Source organism: Phoca vitulina, unplaced genomic scaffold, assembly GCF_004348235.1.
Source record: "Phoca vitulina isolate PV1807 unplaced genomic scaffold, GSC_HSeal_1.0 scaffold1, whole genome shotgun sequence".
Classification (NCBI taxonomy): domain Eukaryota; kingdom Metazoa; phylum Chordata; class Mammalia; order Carnivora; family Phocidae; genus Phoca; species Phoca vitulina.
This window is the reverse complement of record NW_022589704.1, coordinates 69251314-69265682: the sequence shown is the minus strand read 5'-3', so window position 1 is coordinate 69265682 and position 14369 is coordinate 69251314. Positions and strand designations below refer to the sequence as shown.

Below are 14369 nucleotides of genomic sequence, written 5' to 3'. Positions count from 1 at the left end.
GCCATCCATCCAGTGAAGTAGGTTATCACTGTCTCCATTTGTCAGATAAAAAGTAAGGTTTGTTAGGTTAAGCAACTTGCCTGAGCCAGGAGGTACAAGAGCTAAAACTGAGAGTTCAAACACTTCTAGAGGTATCTGTCTAAACTTTCTGTCTTGGAGAATATTCAAGCATGGCTAGGAAATGGAATAATGGAGAAGTCTTAATTCATGAGAATTTTCTCTTTAGGTCTACTTGTATCTAGCAACCATTCAACTTTAGCAAGTACATTTAGGGAAAGGTTATTACAACTGGGGAAAAACCAAATGGGTGTGCTTGTGTGTGAGTGTGTGAGAGAGAGAGAGAGTGTGTGTGTGTAGTGTTTTTGTTTCTGTGTGGACTTTAATCACCTCAATCACATTCACAGGATGAGACAAAAATGCAGGTTCCAGGCTTCACCCCAATTGCTCTGAACTCTAAGATATCTAGGGGTGAACTGGTGAATCTACATCTTTAACAAGCATCTAGGATGATTCTTGTGTACGCTAACTCACATACAGGGTGATGTTAGACCTGGCTAGTTTCTGTTCAGTAAAAATCTCTCCAAGGCCCTCAGGTGACCTTTAACCTGGACATTGTTGACTTTAGGCGCCGGTACTTTTCCCTGCGGGGCGCGGCGGGGTGCGGCTTAGATGGGCGGGCCTTGGATAGGCGGGGCGAGGGTGGGTGGGACCGTTGGGGTCCGGCCTGGCCTGGCCGGGTGGAGGGTGAAGGGTTAAAAGCTCCATGCGCAGGCGCTGCCCTCTGAACTGGAACGGAAAACAACTTCCGGTCGACTGACTCGGCCCGGCGCCGCCGATCCGGGTCGTGAGAGACAGGCGCCGAATCCCTGAACTGTGAGTAAGAAACTTCGCGAACGAGTTGGTCTGTCGGAACCCGTCGAGCACAACGGCGGGGAACTTGTGTGTGAGCGAGGGCGGTGCGCTGGCAGTACGGGTGCCGCAGGGAAAGAAGCCGAGGAGCTGCGGAGACGACCAGTTCTCAGAGTGGAGAGAGACGTAGTGCGAGAAAAACCACCCGGGTGTGCGTCCCCGAGCGGACCCGGGAGGGGCTTTCCGAGCCCGCGACGTCAGCGCAGCAACGCTCTCCCCGCCGCGACGCTCTCTGGGGAGGGATCCAGCCCAACTGCGCGTCCACCGCTCGCGGTGACTTGACTTCGCGGGGAAAGAGGGGAGGCAGGGCTTGCGATGTCAGGGTGAGCCGTGGGCCCCGTCCCCAAAGTCCCAGACTCCTTTCGGGGCAAGGGTTGTCTTCCGGAAGCAGTACTATCGTGGTTATTCTTTCGAAAACTTTTAAGTAGGTCTTTCTGTTGTTCTTCCCAAGGTTGTTGCACAATTGCGCTGCTTTCCTGTGGGGTGTCATCACAGCCGTGTCAATGAGAAGTGGGGTAACTTCCCCGAGGGTCATGGAGAGAATGGGTGGGCGAGGCGGAAAAAGCAAAAGCAAACCCTACCCCCAGGGGAAGCCCAGGCGTTAGGTAGGGTCTCAACTCCGGTGTAAACTGAGTAGTAACGAGTTACAGGTGTAAAAAGCCTTGCTTGTCAAGAAGTGAAGTAAGTAGGGGGAAGATACTCAAACCAAAGAGTAATTTTGTCTTCCTTGTTATACTGTAGCAATCAAGAATTGAACAGCCTTGCTATGTCAAGTGTCCTTTATTTCTCTGATGCTTTTGACAAGTTGTCCAAAGGGAGAAATGGTAGTAACGGAAGTGAAGTGACATGAAAATGAAGGAAAATGAAATGATCTGCCTCCTTACCCTGGTGGAATACACGTTTCAAACGAGGGGTAGCAGAGAAGTAAGCGCTGTATTCTGTTGAAAAATTATTTTTTCATCATTTGGGTGGAGAGGGAAACCCTAAAATGATACGATCATGTATAAAGTCAGCAATTTATAGAGAAAATGAAACTTTTTTCTCAGTTCTCTCCCCAGTCGTAGTACTTCACAAGGCCTTCCACATCACTCTTACATGTGTATAAACATGTTATTTCGTTTCCTTGTGAAAGTGAGAGTATATATGCATACCATTCTGTTATCTGCGTGTTCAGATAAGAAAAAATATATGGTGGAAATCTTGCCATACATAGCTCTACTTTATCTTAACGTCAGCATGGTATTCTTTGACAGGATGTACCATAATGTAGTTAACCATCTCTTAACGTGACTTGCCCATACATTTTGCCCATTATTCTTCAGAATTATTTATCTATATTCTATTAGGGTGCAGAAATATTAATTCTTTGTGAAATATATGGCGGATATTTTCAAGAACTGTCAGTCTTTTGGTTTAAAATACCCAGGCTTTCTATTACTTAAGAAGGCAGTTCCCACTCAAAAAATTATTTTCCTGTATTGTCTATTCTTTTTTAGTTTTTTATGCTTTATTCATTAAAATATCTGAAAATTATTTTTGTACATTATATAAGGTAGGGATTTAGCCGTTTTTCCTGAAATCATTTGTTGAAATCATTTCTTCCTGACTAGAATACTACTGTATTATAATAAATTTCCATGTATATATGGGTCTTTTATTATTATTATTCTGTTGCTTTATTCTATTTGTCTATTCCTATACAAATACCAGTCTCCTGATTATAGCATGTTTTAGTGGTTCATAAAGCAAGTCCTTCATTTATCTTTTTCAAAATTTTCTTGAATATTATTGCATTCTTTTTGAGGTAAAGTTTAAAGTATAACTGTTCATGTTTCATTAAAATAATCCTTTGGGGTCACCTGGTTGGCTCAGTCATTAAGCATCTGCCTTTCGCTCAGGTCATGATCCCAGGGTCCTGGGATCGAGCCCTGCATCGGGCTTCCTGCTCCCGCTTGTGTTCCCTCTCTTGCTGTGTATCTCTCTAATAAATAAATAAGACTTAAAAAAAAAACAACAACTATTAAAATAATCCTTTTGGAGGTTTTAGCTATTATATTCACTAATATTTTGTGGCTGGTACCTAGATGAGTGATTCTATATCTGGCCAACTTTCTAAACTTACTGGTTTTTTTTTGTTTTGTTTTTAAAGAGTTTATTTATTTATTTGAGAGAGAGAATGAGACAGAGAGCATGAGAGAGGGGAGGGTCAGAGGGAGAAGCAGACTCCCCGCTGAGCAGGGAGCCCGATGCGGGACTCGATTCCGGGCCTCCAGGATCATGACCTGAGCCGAAGGCAGTCGCTTAACCAACTGAGCCACCCACGCGCCCTAAACTTACTAGTTTTAATAAATTGTTTCCCTTGAATTTTCTAGGAAGAGTCATCTAAATATAATCTTATCTTTATACTTCTTTGCTTTCTTTGATTTAGTGAATTGCTAGCTTCTCCAGCGCAGTGATATGTAGTAACAGTGATTCTGGCCATCCATATGTTATTTCTTAGTTTGTGGATGTTTTTACTATGTCATCATTAAATAAGGGGTTTACTATTAATTTCCAATAAATTCTGTTTATCAAGGAAATGTCTTTAATATTTCTAGCTTACTAGGATTTTTGCAGAGAATGGATTTTATTTTGTTTTATTTTATTTTAGAGAGCAAGGGGGGAGGGGGCAGAGGTGGGGAGAGAGAGAATCTCAAGCAGGCTTCATGCTCAACTCAGAGCCTGAAGCGGGGCTCGGTCTCACGACTCTGAGATCATGACCTGAGCCGAAATCAAGAGTCAGATGCTTAACCTACTGAGCCGCCCACACACCCCACAGAGAATGGATTTTAGGCCAAGGTTGTGTGTGTGTGTATGTGTGTGTTTACATTGACTAGCACATTGAGAGCATTTTGAATAATGGATGTTGAGTGTTCATTTGGTCTGTATATTTCTGGTTGTTAAGATGATGTCTTTTCATTACAACTTAACTAAACATTTTTATTAGAAGTGGAAGTTGAATTTTGTCAAATGGCTTTTGGCATCTGTCATGACCTATTATGTGCTTTTCTTTGACCTCTTAGGATGATGGGTTATTTTAGTTGAATTCCAGTTTGTGAACCCACCTTATGTTTGGTCATGGTGTAATATTTAAGCATATAGGTTTCTTTTTGGTAACATTTTTACTTAAAATCAGTAATTGGGTATCATCTGTAGTCATCATTTTCTGTGTTATCTTTGCCAGAGTTTGATATTAGGGTTATGACAGTTTCCTAAAAAAAACTGAGAAGAATTCCTGCTTTCTCTGCACTGAAGTTAGTTTAAACAGCATAAGAGCTCTCTGTTCTTAGAAGGTTTGAAAGAATTCACTCATGAAACCATGTTGGCCTGAAAGTACATTGTTCTTAAAATAGCAACAATATTCAGCAAAAAGCCTCAGAACTTAAAAAAAGCAAACAAACAAAAAGTCCACAGAGTAAATCCAAATAAAGGGAAGAGTTTAAGATACCAATATATTGAAAACAACTTCTGTGTTGATCCTGGTCATTTTTCTCCCCTTCCCCACCTCTTTTTTTTTCCGTAGTCAGAGAAAATGCTATATAGGTAGGCTGAGGCTGATAATAAAATGTATTGCTGTTCTTTCTTTCCTCTACTCCAGTTACACTATAAAGTAAAGGGTGTTGCGTCTACATGGGCAAGTTCTTCTCTGCCCTGAAGGAAACCAGGAATGACACTCAACTGGGAAAGCATCAGTTTCACTTTGTTGTCATTAGCTTCCCAATTTTGTTGGGAAATTTATTTCTTTAGAGGTACTAACCGAGCTAACATTCTACTGTAGCCAAATCCCATAGGAGAGTTTCAAAATGAGTAGGTGAAGAAAATACGCAAGCTCAGCCTGACGGTACTTACTTAATATGAAGTGAAAATTATTAACATTAGCATGGTCCAGATATGTGTGTGACATGTGTATTGTGTACTCTTTGGTAGAGTTATTACCTTTTATAAGTGATTATTTCAGACACTTTTTGATCACTCAAGAATATGACCTTAAGCAGGTAATGTAATTTATCAGTATACATCTGTGAACTGTGGAGGACTTCAAGACACTCATAAGTGTTATTTACAGAGAGATGCAGGCATTATGTGAATGCTTGCATATTTGAGTATTTTAATTGATCGTATATCAGTCTAGATAAAATAATTATTGACATGATTTAGGAGTGTGCCATATAACAACGAAAGACTTTGCATGTTTTTTAAAGCCATACTCATTATCCAAAAGTAAATGGTAAATAAAAATAAGTAGCCTGTGATGTAAAACTTCACTATTCTAACTGTTCTGACATGATGCATTAACTGATTAGCTGTACTACTGTTTTGTATTTTGTTTTCTGACACCTTATAAGCATGTATATTACTGTTTAATTTCACCAGTTTGAGTTTCATTATGTCAGGCCAAATTTTGATTTCTAGTTCCTGTAGGATTTATGTTGTGGCCGCCATTCCCCTTCCCCCCATCTCCTTGCTGCTGTGGTTTTCATTCATGGGTAGAGGGAAAGAGGAGGCTATTATCTAGAATAGGTAACAAAAATCTCTTTATAGTCTGGGACCAAGATTCTGAGTCATCTTCAAAAAAAGAATAGCAGAGAATATTAAATGAACTGCCTTGTGGGTAGATGGCTAATTAGTGTACAGTCTTTTGAACTAGATGTGGTATTTGACACTGTTCAGAAAAGTTGGGGGGACCAGAACAGGCAGCGGTACCAGGTCCTTTGCAACTGAAAACAAGCCTTTGGGACCCATGTAATACATATGTCATAGTTTTTCAATCCTTAGTCTATAAAAACTTTTAAAATTATGGTGAAATACATAAAACGTGAAATTTACCATCATAACCATTTTTAAATGTACAGTTTTGTGGTGTTGAATGTATTTACAGTTGTGCAAACAAGAATTCTTAAGGGACCTTAAGGGACTTTGTTTGTTTGTTTTTTGTTTTAAAGAAAAAGAGTCTGGGAAGTAAATAATACTTATCTCATAGGGGAAATGTCCTGTATAGTAACCTGAGTTTTCTTCCTTTTATCCAGAGATAATATCTCTATGATAGTAATTATCAATACTAAATTATGAGAGTAAACTGAGCACTGATGATCTGCATTAGCTTTCACTTACTACCAATACTTTTGGTTTGAAAAAAAAAAGTGTCTATGAAAAATAGGTTGTGAAAACAAGGTCTGTCTTTCAAGTCATTTCAGTAAGGAATTATTGGGAATTGAGCGGATAAAGAAGAATAACATGAGTTCTATTTTGATGGTTACTTAAGAAGTTGAAGTTTTAAGAATCTTTGAAATATTTGCATAGAGTGAGGTATAGAGAATTGTTCTCTGGAGCACACAACCGGGTAATTTTGCTAGGGAGAGTGACTTGCTAAAAGGACGGAAATCAGGGACTTAGGTCTCTTCAAAATAATATGTTATTTCAAATCACTTGAATAAAATCACCTGCTCTTATGGGATATTTAAATGCTTGTATTATTCATAGCCACTTGTTATGTAGCATTTCATATAATAGAATTTCATATATTTCCTATCACTAAATTAGAAATGCCTTTCCTTTGATATTGATGGTTCTTGGCTTTTTAAAATCCTTCTCTCCTTTTTCATAAACGTTAAAATCTCACACATCCAAGGAGATTTAATATTTGCTCCTCCTTCCCACAGTCTTCTCTTACACCTCCTCATACTGAATATAAACTTGCTCTTGTAGTTCCCCCATCTAAGAATATTCTGCAGAGCACTACTTTATATGATTTATGAAAACAGATTTTTAATATTAAATAGCCATTTTAAACTGCATAAACCCCATTCTACCCCCCCATCTCCAGATTTTAACATGATCCTTACTCAGGAGAGGATACTCCTTAGGAAGCTGAGGAAGCTAACTGAACAGTGCCATGTTTCTGTTTACCTTGGGGTAGAACATCGTGCCATGCCCAATTTCTCTTTTGGTGTTACACTGTTTGGTTGTGCACTTCAACTCCTAGAATTTGATAAACAGTTTGAGAGAAAGAAGTACTACTGGACCAAAAAAAAAGGAAGTAAGGCAAAGCTGAGACACATGGGTGTGGTCTTTGTGAAATCTTTGAACTCTTAGAAGATAACACAAAAAGTTTCACCAAGTCCGAACATCCAGCAAAATGGGGAGCCTGGTCTGGGGAGGTTTTGGGTTGATCTTTGGGGGGGTTCATCTTACCTTGTTTATCCTGATACATTTAGCATACTACCAGCTTATAGAAAAAATATAAAATCTAAATTCTGACACTGCTGGATCAATGGTATTTAAGTTTCTATTATTTCAGCTGCCTGACTGCAACACAGTCACAGTTCTAGTGCAGTGTGCTATGGGTATATCAGAAAGTGAGACCAGAAATGCAAACTGTTATTTTGGAGAATTGGCTGCTTATGTTAGGGAACTCTCTTAAGAGTGGGAAATGATTATAACTGTTAGGAGTGACAGTTCTTTTCCATTTCCTTTCTTTAAGTGGGGAAAACACACAGACTTTTTTCTTTTTTTTAGTATTTTATTTATTTATCAGAAAGAGAGAGCACAAGCAGGGGGAGCAGCAGAGGGAGAGGGAGAAGCAGGCTCTCCGCCGAGCAGGGAGCCTGATGTGGGACTCGATTCAGGGACCCTGGGATCATGACCTGAGCTGAAAGCAGACGCTTAACTGACTGAGCCACCCAGGCATCCCATGGACTTTTGAGTGTCTTAAAAAAATTTACCCTAAGACAGAGGATGTCCTTTTATTTAAGTGTATTTACTATGTTATTGACTTGTGCTTTTTGCTTCTGATGATTTTCATGGGTGAAAAAGTGAACACAGAGCTAAAATACAAAAAAGGGGGTATCTTCCACTAACTTATTTACCTCTTCTTTTGCTAAGGTGGCAACTTTTCTGAAATAGAATGTGAATGCTTATTATTATTCATACCCTAAGGGGTTGGAAAAGCAGATGACTTTCTTTTCTAGGGTGGAGTGGAAGAGGTAGCTCCAGGTGATTTCCTCCCCCCATCCTGAAACTTCTTTAGATTTAAAGTGGCCTCTTACCACAAGTGTGAACCTGGCAGACCACTTACCTAGACACAGTAGTCTCAGCAGTGGGCAAAACCCAACAGAGGGGCCTTTCCCACCTCCCAAATCACCCATACTTGTCTCTACCCCACAAAAAATAGACCTTACTAAAGCCTTATAAATCATTCAGGGTGGAGGTGGTGAGAATCTGATACCTTTAAGCCTGTGATTCTTTTTTTTTTTTTTTTAAGATTTTATTTATTTATTTGACAGAGAGAGAGCACAAGCAGGGGGAATGTCAGGCAGAGGCAGAGGGAGAGGCAGGCTCCCCGCAGAGCAGGGGGAGCCTGATGTGGGACTCGATCCAGGACCCTGGGATCATGACCTGAGCCAAAGGCAGTCGCTTAACCAACTGAGCCACCCAGGCGCCCAAGCCTGTGATTCTTTTCCAAACTTGAAATCCCAAAATATATAACTAATCAAAGTTGAGTTGTTTTGATTGAGCTGGGCAATTGGTGGAACATTGTTTTGGTTTACACGCCCCCAGCCTCAGTAGAGCTCTGGAAGCACCACTACTTACTTTATTATTTTATTTATTCAGGATTGGTTAACAATCATTTGGCAGAATAATACTGGTTACCAAAGACAGCAGGCTTAAGATACTTTATATATGAAATAAAAAGTTCGTTTAAGAAGAAGAGGCTGGGAGGAATTAGAGTATCACTTCAGAAGATTCAACATCCAGATAGAGGAGTCCCACAAAGGAATACAGAAGGAAAGAAATTGCCCAAAAAATAATTGAAGAAAATTTCCTAGAAGTGAGGGGTGAACCAGGTGAGTTAAGTACAAGATCAGGAATCAAAATGGCTCTGGACTTCCACAAAAACAAATGGAAGCTAGAAGACAACATAGCAAAGCTATGACCTGAATCCTTACTTTGCATAGTGAAGACAAGTAAAACTGAAAAATCAGTAATGGCAATATTAGTATGTTATTTAGAGATACCAAGATAAATCCCAGAAAGAACCAAAGGAGCTAAAAATTGTTGCCAAGATGAAGCAGGAAATGAGGGGAAAGAGAGAGCAAGAGATTTACAGTTTTTCTTAAGCCTTGTAGAACTCCTTGACTCCTTAAAATATAGATATGTATAGCTTTGGTTAAAAATAAAATAAAAACTAAATTAGTAAAAAGAGCTAGAGATTGGACTTTCATATCAGAGAAACCTGGATTTATCTGGGTCTTTCATTGTCTAATTCTTTGACTTTAGTCAATTTATATAAACTTTTGAAGCTCGTTTTTATGTAGAAAGAAAGGGAAGATAATCTATGCTCCTGCAGAAGAAAAATTAAGATAAGGTAGTTTATATAAAGCACCTGGCAAGTAATATTACCTCAATAGGTATCAGTCCCTCCCCCATCCCTAATGTTTCCCATGAGGAAATAGGGAAATGCCTCTTTCATTGTTGGAATGCTTGTCATTCAAACACAAAACTGAAATTGTCCTTATGGTCTGGGGTTGTGTCCCTTTCTGGATTGAAGGCATGTCATTGAGTTCTATGCCCTTTCTCAACTATTTATAGATAGTTTGAGAATTTAGATAGAATTGAGATGATTAGAGTATTGGTGGGTGGAGCATCAAGTGAAAAGGGCCATTGCTACTTGGTAGGAGAAGAGCTATGGTCACACTCAGATTTCTTTCTCAACATGAACTTTGGTGCAAATGCCATTAATGGAGTCGCTTCCATTAACAGAGGAAACAGTTGTATAGACTGATGAGTTGTGGAAATTTCAGGGAACCAAGATCGTTAGAGTGCTATTGCTCTGGGCCATCTGCCAAAGTATCAAAATACCTTTTTTTTTCTTTCTTTTTTTAAGAACATCTTCTACCTTAGCAACTGCTATTTTTGTTTCCAAATTCTATATACTTCTGGAACAATTCAAAAAGCAGATCACTGTGGAACAAAAAAGACACTTTATAAAAAGTCTGTTTCCCTGCCTTGGTACATATTTGTATAGTGTTATACAGAGTACACCGCTTTTCCAGTTATGAATTGACCCCCTATGGCAGTGATTCTAAAATTGTCTCACAACTGCTCTTCCCTCTTCTCCCCTTTACCCCCCACAAAAAATTATCCAAGAAGTCTTGGACAGGTTTGCTGATCTGTTTTTTTAAACCACCCTGGATGATTCTCTTGACCCATGTTGTACAGTACGTTCTACCCTAAACATCCTAAACTGGGGCAGATGAGGGAACTGAGGTCCACAGGAAGGTTAAATGACTTGTTCACCCTCACCTATCAACAAGCATGTATTCTCTACTCCCAAATCTGATTTTATCTTTGGTTGACTAGGCTTTTTAATTTTTCTTTCTAATGTTCAAATTGTCTTAATAAATAAGAAACTAATATATTTTATACAGGGTGTGGTCTCAATTAAAAATTAAGTTTGGGATCTTTATTTTATAGCATCTTTTTATTTTTTCCAGATACAAAAAGAAGTGAGTGAAAAAAGTGAAAATTTTTAATAAACTCTTGCTTCCCCACAGTAGGATAGCACAGCAAATGTTAAGATTTACTAGGTCTGAATATTCACATTTAAGAAAAACTGGCTTTGAAAAGAGTGGAAACTCGGTCAATTTGGGCACAGATGCAGGTTGGAGAGGTTGGTTTGTCAGGGTACCCAGGGATTTAGGGGTCCTGTCTTCAGGGGTATTCAACAACTGGAATAAGAGTGTGTTACATGGTATTATATCTGGTTTTAAACTTTTATCATACTAAACATTTAAAGTCACACCCTAAACATCTTGGGAATGACTGGAAATAGAGATCTGGAAATCTCTGAAACCGTATTTATTTTCTCATTGGAGTTCTCACAATTACTTCTAAAAAAACAAGTTGTGACTTGCAAACATTTGCCCAACAGCCTCGAGGTGTCCTCAGGGAAATTAAAAAGCAGGGGTATGAAGAGCTGGGGAGTCCCGTGCCAGTGGTTAAGAGCACAGAGTACAGCTTTATAATTATATAAGCTTTTGCCTGTTCCCATTTATCATCGGTAATATTCTCAAGACTAAATGACCGCTCAGCAATTTAAACTGTGATTTAAGAGAAAATAGGCCTTTTTATGAAAAGGTCCCCTATCTGTCTCCTAAAGTTTTATGTCTTCATAAAAGAACTCTTTCCTTTCATAGTGGTTTTGTTTTGTTCTGATACAGTAAATGACACACAGATGCTGGAGGGGTCCCTAATCTATTAACTTGTGAGATTTTATTTTTTTATTTTTTTTAAGATTCTATTTATTTGAGAGGGAGAGAAAACATGAGAGAGACAGAGAGACAGCGCACAAGCAGAGTGCACAAGCAGGGTGGAGTGGCAGGCTGCCAGCTCAGCCTTACGCAGGACTGATCCTAAGACCCCAGGATCATGACCTGAACCGAAGGCAGATGCTTAACCAACTGAGCCACCCAGGCACCCCAACTCATGAGATTTTAACGACTTCTTCAAAAGCAACTTTTCCTTCTATGAATTTTGTGCAGCCTGTGACATCTCATACATTATTGTGTTCTGTTTGGGGGGACTCTTTTAGGATTACTGAAAATATTTTTTTTTTTCAAACTCTTCTGGTTAAGACCAGAAGATAGGTACAAACCGTCCTACTCCTGTGCAAGATCATTAGTAATTCTACTTTCTTGTCATAAATTTGGCAGAGTAGAAGGGAGATTTCAAAAAGAATGCATTCAGACACTTTACCAGAGAGTTATTTTCCTGTTATTTAACAGCATGTAAGGGTTAACAGAACACAGCATTAGATAACATTCCTACCGTTTTGCCTGATAGTCTCTTTACATAAGATAACAGACTTCTGCTAAAATGCCTTAGTGTTTTATGCATTCCTTAGTTTATTATGTACCTTCTTACATTGTCCAGATAATAAGTGGCCCTATCCTCTTTTTTGCTTTATATTTGAGAGGAAAAGAGTATACATCTTGTGACATGAAGTGACACAGTAATAAATATTACTTCTTTCTCCACTATTTTCCTTTCAAAAATTTGGTTTTTTTGGTAAAAAGATTTGGGCTTGGTTGACTGTCCAAGGACTTACTAGTATCAGAGGACATTCGAAACAGGACTTTAAGAATAGGGATATAAGCAGGAGGGAAGCCATACTTAATATATATTTGTTCCTCTAGATTTCGTTATCACTCAGTTGGTACATTTTTCCTGCCCTATTGTTAATTATATGTCTTCTATAGCACTTCTGTCCAAAATTGTATTCAGTATCTTTCTTCCCAAAACATTTTTCTTCCTGTTTCTCTATCTGGCTGTCATCAGTGTCTACCTAGTATTTTGAAAAAAATGGCTGGTGAACCATCTTCAACAAAGTCACCTGGGTTACTTATTAAAATGCAGATTCCAGGACCCCATCCCAGGCCAGCTGATTCAGAATTGCAGGGACCTGAATGCTGCCTTCCTGTCTAGATCCACTTGGCCAACAAATCCCATTGATTCTGACTTAGAAATGTCTCTTTAATGTATTCCATCTTTCACTTCCCCTGCTCTTGTTCAAGCCCATCTTTCACCCAGACTACAGCAGTAGTTTCCTATGGATATCCTCACTTTGTCTCCCTCATTAGTTTGTATTCCACAATGGGTATCCACTTTACCTTTCTAAAACATGTTTATCTCCTGCTTGAAAATCCTCCATTACTTTTTTTTTTAAGATTTATTTATTTATTTTAAAGAGAAAGAATGTGCGTGCACGTGAGCAGGGGGAGGGGCAGGCGGAGGGGGAAAACCCTGAAGCAGGCTCCCCACCAAAGTCAAGAGCAAGATGCTTAACTGACTGAGCCACCCAGGCACCCCAGAAATCCTGCATTACTTCTCAATGTCAGGTTAAAGTCTAAATTTGTTAGAGTAACATTCAGGGTCCACTACAATCTGGCCATAACTGAGTCTGCTGCATATAGTTTATGCACTTAGTATTCTCTGTAACTCTAGGGGGTTCCATTCCAATTACGGTCTGCCTGAGTGGTGCCCCTAGGGTTTTTGTAGTGCAGCACAATCATACATGGTAGCCCTGACCATTCTGTCTTAATACCCTCACCTCGCCATCTTCTGTACACATCTTAGACTTACATAAATAGAATACCTCCAGTCCCTAAATGCACTATACTAGTGACTTCTCAATGCCTCTGCTCTTTCAGAGTGAATATTCTTTCCTCCCTCTCATTCTCTGCTTGTTGAAATCCTCATGTTTCAGGGCCTAGTTTAAGTGTCAGATCCTCTATGAAGCCTTCTACAATCCCTCTCATTTTAATTGTTTTTCCTATTGAGTTGTTACCCTGCTTATACCTTTTATTTAACAGTTCTTTTTTCTTTTTCTTTTGAGATAAAACTTATATGCAGTAAATCTTCAGTGAACCATTGGGCGAATTCCTGCAAATGCTTCTACCTGTGCTTCCCAGACCCCTATCAAGATATGATCATACCTTTTTACACATTTATAATTGGCCTGCTAGTATGGTTAATCATTTTCATGCTTGTCTGCCTTACTAAATTATAAGCTCTAATTAGAGAAAAAAAGCAAAGACTATCACTTTGTCTCTTTCACTTGGAAAAAAGGAGCACATACGATGTATTCAGCACTGAACCAGTGTTGACTGTTGTACCAGTTAGTAAATAACTCTACTTCTCTCAAGATATTCTCAAAGACAGTGGCTTAAATAAGACAGAAATTTTATTTCTTTCACATATTACAATTTAAAGTGTAAGTTGTCCAGTGCTGATCTGGCAGCTCCACGGTGTCAAGGACCTAGACATCTTCCTTCTTGTTCCTGCATCCCCTTGTCCTTCCACCATCCCTGAAGTGTTACCACCCGTTCTAGGTGACTCACCACAACATCCCATCCAGCTGGGGAAGGGAAAAAAGTGAAGAGCTCCTCTTGGAAGTTGCACTTACTTGCCAATGACCAGAACATAGTCACCTGACCATACCAGTTAAAAGTCAGGAATATTAGAGAAGAGAATAGATACTGAGGAACAGATAACATATATACTTCATATATGGTTTCATTTAATCTTCATAGTAACACTGCAAACTATGTAGCATAAGAAAACTAATACTCAGAGAAGCCAAGTAAATGGCTAGAAAATTGCAGATAGGAGATCTGAATCCAGAGCCTTTACTTTTTTCATTCTACGTAGTTAAGTGTTAGGAGGACATACATAAATGTTATTAAATAAATAAAGTCATCTTTACAGTGTTATTTCACATATTTTTATATCACATATTTTCACAGTATCATATCATCTCTTTAATTCCAGGACACCCTATATAACTTTACTCCATGCTTCTCACCATCTTGAAATTAAATGCCATATCAGCTGGTTTGTAACCAAGGCCTAGTTTATAGTAC

At 39.0% G+C, this 14369-nt stretch overlaps 1 protein-coding gene across 6 annotated transcripts in view; it reads left to right on the top strand.

The window, feature by feature from the left end:
- The window catches only part of TANK (TRAF family member associated NFKB activator), a 93672-nt gene that overhangs the window by 15327 nt on the left and 63976 nt on the right, over positions 1-14369 (top strand). The window contains exon 1 of one of the 6 annotated variants that reach the window (XM_032409565.1): positions 720-873. The exons of 1 other annotated variant lie outside the window; for it this stretch is intronic. Coding sequence is in view for 3 of the 5 variants with exons in the window: in XM_032409523.1 (XP_032265414.1) it covers positions 1225-1232 (8 nt within the window). In the remaining 2 variants the exon portion in view is untranslated. Of the gene's footprint in view, positions 1-719; positions 1233-14369 lie in introns of those variants that run through there. 4 more of the 6 variants (XM_032409547.1, XM_032409523.1, XM_032409530.1 and 1 more) reach the window with 4 other exon arrangements.